Raw genomic sequence first — 6,305 nt, forward strand, 5'->3', positions numbered from 1 at the left:
ATTAATCAGAGGGATTCATATGAATCCATTATTTAACAGCAGTGAACAACTAAATGTCAACATAGCCAGAGAATCGATGAGCACATGATGCCTCGACAGATTGTTCCTAGTGCAGAGTGCTTATGTTAACCGAAATTAATGTTATACATTTTCTTACCCATGTTGCTCTGAGCGCGCGGATTACCTTTTTCAGTACAGCAAATGATTGTTAAAACGAATCGCGCTTGCAAAAGGTGATCTTGCACCAAGGACTGAAGGTTGCAGAGTTTCCAATTTCTTTTCCCCTGGCGCAACCGGAAGTCTGAGAGTGAAGTAATTTCTGCACTGAATACCGTGAACCAAAACATACGAAAACCGCTTTCCGTGTGGTTTGATTATATCGCAATTCTAAACTTTTCGGACTACGATTTTCGAAATACCGTGCTTAAAATTAACCGATACCGCATTTCCGCAGACCAAACGTTCTCCTCATTGAATTAGGAACTGGTTATAACTGGTAGCTTCGTGCTACGCGTAACACCCCGAAACACCGGAACACTCCGGAACACCCTGGAAGTAACCCAAACCCCTCAATTTGGCTAACCCTAGGCCTAAAAACAACTTAAGGCCTAGCTAGGCCTAGGGTAGCCAAATTACGGGTTTTGGGTTAGTTCCAGGGTGTTCCGTGGTTTACCGGGGTGTTCAGGAGTGTTCCGGAGTGTTCCGGTGTTCCGGGGTGTTCCGGAGTGTTCCGGTTTTCCGTTATTCCGGGATGTTCCGGTGTTCCTGGTTTTAGAACATTCCAAAAAACTTCGCACACTTGGAAATACGCGACTGTAACGATACCTGCGAAAGGTCCAGCGTATTTCTCCGCCGATATTCCGAACGATTTCCTGTACATTTTGTGCTGTGATTGAGCAAAACCTTGCCAAACGAACCAGGCGAGTATGGCGATCAAGTTATTTCCGTGTAAGAAGACACGAAACGACTTCACGGCCTGCTGACCTCTGATTGGGCAGAAAAACACAAAGAATTTCTGGCACCAATCAGAATTGAGAACTACCCCAGCTGTTTGGAACTGGTCTGGTAAGAACGTGTCCCCTACTATGCTTTTCTTTGTCACAATTTATTTTTGCCCGTTTAGACTTCCCTTTGCCTCCGCGATCTGTCCCTGGGTCTCCGAGGATGACTGCCCTCGGACCAAGTTGATTTAAGGTTTGTAGTTTGGACAGAGATTTCAGTAAGAAAATAATAAGCATTCAATACGCTGGCAATATATCTTATTACGCCCATTTGCTCGGACCGTACCGTTCTTTTTTCTTTTCTTTTTTTTTTTTCAGTTTTGGAATAGAAAGTTAAGAAACCTAAGCAACAACGAGGACGTGACTACTTCAAAGCCACGTGATAACTGATCATTATTACAACCCCTTCTCAGTTTCTGTCTATGGTTTGCCAGTTAGGCAAGGGTAAATTTTGTTCAGGCTGCTGCGTTCTCCGGGCACAAAACATAGCTTTCCCTATTTGAAATTTCTAGATTACCAAATTCCAGCTACAAAAGAGAATTTGTTCCTTGAGTGCCCGTAAGTTATACTTAAAGTTTTCGAAGTGTTGTAGTGAACAAATACTCTAAAATCATATTTCAACATTTCAAAATGAAAATACGTCATAGTGTATAAAAAAAGAGTGAATTAAATTACGACTGCACCTTCTGTGAGCGACGGCGCCAAAAAGTTGACCAACAGGATAAAAACAGTAAAAAGGACGAACATCCTTAAAGGTTGTGCGGAGAGACAGATGCAAAGATCATCCTTTTATCGAACTTTTTCTGCTTTTTCTGTGTTTGATTTTCACATCTGCTGAACAGGCAAAATACTCTGTATCAACAACTTTTCTTAACAACGTGAAAAGAAATTGAAAAGAAGTGTTTAAACCCGACATATGATAATGACATTAAGACCCTCGGAAAGCAAGGTGCAAGAGCTGTGTTTGAGATGTTAATGGATCATCCGCTACTAAAAACAACTTTTCAAAGGAGACGAAGTAGCCTGCAACAACCGCAGTGACACTTTGTTTTCAAAAACCACTAACAAGATCTTATTCAGGCGTCCTTTCTGTCAACTTGAACTTCGAGAATATTTAAATAGCTGGACACCTAAGCCGCCCAAGTTCACGACATGAATAGAATTAACTATTGAAGGGTAATTTGAAGTGCTTTCTCAACAAGTAAACCATATGAGCGTTTGCTCTACTAATGGAATTGGACTCACAAAACGGGATATAGAAAAGATTATCCGTGGTGGGAATTGAACCCAAGACCTTCGGCTTAAATCACCGCTGCTCTACCGACTGAGCTACAAGTTAAGGTCAAACAAGGTCGAGGCGATGTCAATTTCATGGCAATGGATATGTATAAGTAGTGGGAATGGTTTTGCAAAACTCTGTTTTCTGGAGGTGTTGCGTCATGCACGAAGATATTATTTGAAAACGTTTGTATGTTGCACTCAACGGTTTTGTTCTAAGTAGCATAAAATGTAATGTTCTGTGAATAAAATTGACTTACCTTGTTGCCGTGATTTACTCTTCTGGCCGCCATTTTGATTTAAAGTGCGGTTTTCGGTAAGCTAGGCTCGTCTAAACTAATGGAGACCCAGTCAAAATCAATTAAGTGTGAACGGGTCCTGACAGCAGTTTGGATAACGATCGAATTGCGTAGCAAGTGAATCGACAGGGTAGTACATACAAGTACTCCCTTAGGGGGTTAATTTTCCAGCAAATTTTTCGTCTGCTCTAACAGCACTTTGAAAGAACTGTTCTGGCTTATCTTAATTAGCAGTGCATCTAATTGGGCGACCTGTCCTGAGCACATTTATTATGTTCGTTTTAAATTCATTAGGCTACATACATGTGGGGTTATCCGCGCCGAAGCATCCGGTTTTGTTCGCCGCATGCGGTAATGACTCAGCTCCCAGTTACTATTCTAGGCAGGCTGCTTACACCAGTATCGCATACAGGAGAATCAAAGCAACGACAACTACTAGAGAAGTGAAGCAAATAGGCCGAATGAAGGGCTAAGAATTTATGAGCAAACATTAAAAGAAAGCTGGTTCTAGAGAAAGCTAATTAAAGAGCAAACGTCGCTCGAAATAAAGATCAATGACATGCTGGAAGTGCATTTTGACTTCAGTGCGAAATTGAAGCTGCAGAAACAATCTTTTGAAACGCAGGTGACAATGCTGCAATGTACAACTGCTGGTGGACGAACAAAGGAGCAAATGGGAGATCATTTGCTTTCGTCAGCCAAAATGGCGGCGATGACGTAACGTGGAAACCACATATTTGTGCGTGCTTTCCTCCGCACACCGAGATCTTAGACAGAGAAACATCACATCTTGTGTTGTACTAAATATAAGAAATAGCAGTAATTTTTGATTCGTTTTCAACATTATTACATAGAAGCGATGTGAGAACTGATATGCGTGTGATATAGCAAGCGAAACACGTGTACGTTCAAGAACTGGGTTTGACTCCCTTCGCTTGCATTTATGCAGACTTCCTTGCATGTATGCACTGAGATAAAAAAGTTGCTCACTTAATTGTGAAATCCTTTCTTATATACACGTAAACATCATATTCTAGAGTGAGTTAGTACAGTTTTGATGACAAATAAAGAATTCGTTCTCGTATGAAGACAAAATCGTCACTTATCAGTAAACTCCTTACCCGTATTGGTTTTAAACAGTGCTTGGCAAACCGATTTTTTTTTTTTGTAAGGCCATGCTTCAAATTTCGCACAGAGGAGATAGTGCTTATGTATTCCCTTTTACCTGATTAAGTTTCACACGGCGGTGAACAACTTGAGGTGATTTTATTTAAGCCAACCCATTCTTGTGAGGTTGGTCAAGATCATAGTTCAATTTGAAGACTTCGTAGCTGTACATTTGGAATTGAATTCAATTTAAGGTCTGAGTGTCTGTTTCATTACTACAACTGCCGATTCGAAGGTGCTCTCAAAGCATGTAGCAAGTCAAAGTGATTGGAAAGAGGCAATTTGCCTAAAAACACATTTTTAAATGAGGACACCATTGGAAATGAGAGATGATTACAAGGCTAAATTTTTAAGGGCTAAAAAGAACAAGGCTGATATAACGGTGAAGGAATATATTGAAAGCGAGCCAATATTTCGAAAGGCACTGCCTTTCTTCATCAGGGTTTTACAAGCAATGACTACGGTTAGCAAAGACGTTACACACTTGCTTGTAAAACACTGATGAAGAAAGGCAGTGCCTTTCGGAATATTGGTCTTTTTAAATATATTCCTTCACCGTTATATCAGCCTTGCTCTTTTTAGCTTTTTATAATATTTAAATCACTGAAAATGTCCTTTACCAGGATTCAGCGCTTCGGTTTTGTTACGCTTAGTGCTTACCATCTTATCGGTTTCTGTATTCATACAGGCATCCCTTCAGCCTCATCATTACAATATAGGAAGGGAATAAAGAACTGTACTACACACTTGCTGGCACTCGAATTCGAACCCACCAGGTCCATCATGGTCCTGTGTCTTCATCACCAAACTACAACGATAGGCATGCTCAACCCAACATAGTTCTTTTCATTATTTACTTTAATAAGTCATAATTTACTATAATAAGTCATAATTACTATAAGTCATAATTGATATCCATACTTAGTGTATGTTTGTGTTTTATTCTTATTGACACTAAAACAGTGGAAAGCGTTGATTGGCTACTCAAACTCCCAATGTCCTTTGCTATTCACCTCCGAGCAACTCGCGCGGGATTTTTAAGAACGAAGTGTTTTTGTAGGGATTGTTTCTTATTTATTATTATTATTTATTATTTATTATTCTTATTTTTTAAGAACGAATAATTTTCATGTTCAAATATTTGTTTATCCCTCTTACTTGATTTAGTTTCTTATACAAGTACTATCTGGCTGTTTCTGAAATTAAAGTTTTTATTTTCACACAGAGTTTGTTTTGTTTTGCTAACTCAACTGTGAGGTTGAGAGTTTGCTTTGTGAATTTCTCTTCCTCATTTTACAGACTAATTTTTGGTTATGATTTTCCCTCAACTCACCATCCACACACACAGTATTTTCCCCACACTTGCCCACTTTACTAGAGATTATTATCTCAGTTAGTGGAGAGGAACCCCTTCTTGTAAGGGGATTCTTGCTTCAACACCATAATCATGCCACAAAGGTTGCTAGTCTACTGCTGTTTTTGTTTTTTTGTTTTTTTACTTTATACAACTAAACACCTCCGAGCAACTCGCGCGGGATTTGCGACCGAAACTATTGTAATCGTTACAGGAATAAATGAGTTAAAATCACCTTTTTGTGATCTCTTAACTCACTGTTTTAGTATATCCACCACCAGCCACCTCCACTTCGGCGAATAGTTGTAAAGTAACAAGACGTTTCTTTAAGCGTTTACTCGGAATACCGTATGTGGGGCAGAAGTAGGGTGATACATTTTGGAAGGGGTAGATTTTATTTAGAGTGATATTAAAATTTGCCAAGTACGGAACAAAATAAGTAAATGTTTCTGCTGCCAGTTGAAGTCTGGGTGGTTCATTCATAACAACGGATAATGTACAGGTGAACATCGGTCAATGTTAACATATCAATTCGACGGGTGACCTACAATTGTAGCTATAGGGCTAGTTTGATTTGGAAAACGTTGTTGGATAGGAAATAACTTGAATATATCGAATGCAGCTTTGTGTCTATTTAAGATTTTGCGGGAATTGCCATCACGTAGAACATGAGCTTTGAGTACGAAATTAAGGACGTTGCCTACTAATTAAAGATATTTTTGCCCCGGTGTGTGATTATGGAGGAAATGTAGATCTTAACAAGTGTTATTGAAATCCTAAAAGAAAATTGGGGGTAACCACTCATTTTTCAAAGATAGTCCATGAAAAACATTTGTAAAAAGCTTTAAAATACAAAGCAATGTATGGCGTTCTTTCTCAAATTGAAGCCTAATTATCTCTCAAAAATGCATGGTTACTCCCAATTTTCTTTTTGGATACCAAGAGTACTTACTAAGATCTACTTTCTCCGGATAGCTTTAAACCGCGCAAAAATATCCCTGTATTAGTAAACATCACCGATAGGAAATCCGAGTATCGTATGCGCAATAACAATAGTAGGCACCGTCCTTAAATGTGTCACTCTGAATCCCCAACACAGAACCCATCGCTTTGGTTGCTCCACTGCATGTTATAAATTCGGATTTTCATCGAATTCTGTAAAACGTAAGGCTGTTTGCAGCTAATCTCGTACCCAGATCTCACTCT

At 39.3% G+C, this 6,305-nt stretch overlaps 1 protein-coding gene across 1 annotated transcript in view; it reads right to left on the reverse strand.

Moving 5' to 3' along the window:
* LOC138015623 (transmembrane protease serine 9-like) overlaps window positions 1-1,797 on the reverse strand; it is a 36,277-nt gene extending 34,480 nt beyond the window's left edge. Inside the window, exon 1 of the mRNA XM_068862712.1 lies at window positions 1,685-1,797. Coding sequence (XP_068718813.1) covers window positions 1,685-1,748 — 64 coding nt within the window. The 5' untranslated portion in view covers window positions 1,749-1,797. The remainder of the gene's footprint in view (window positions 1-1,684) is intronic.
* Window positions 1,798-6,305: the final 4,508 nt, after the last annotated feature.

This window comes from Montipora capricornis, chromosome 1 (assembly GCF_036669925.1).
Source record: "Montipora capricornis isolate CH-2021 chromosome 1, ASM3666992v2, whole genome shotgun sequence".
NCBI classification, from domain to species: domain Eukaryota; kingdom Metazoa; phylum Cnidaria; class Anthozoa; order Scleractinia; family Acroporidae; genus Montipora; species Montipora capricornis.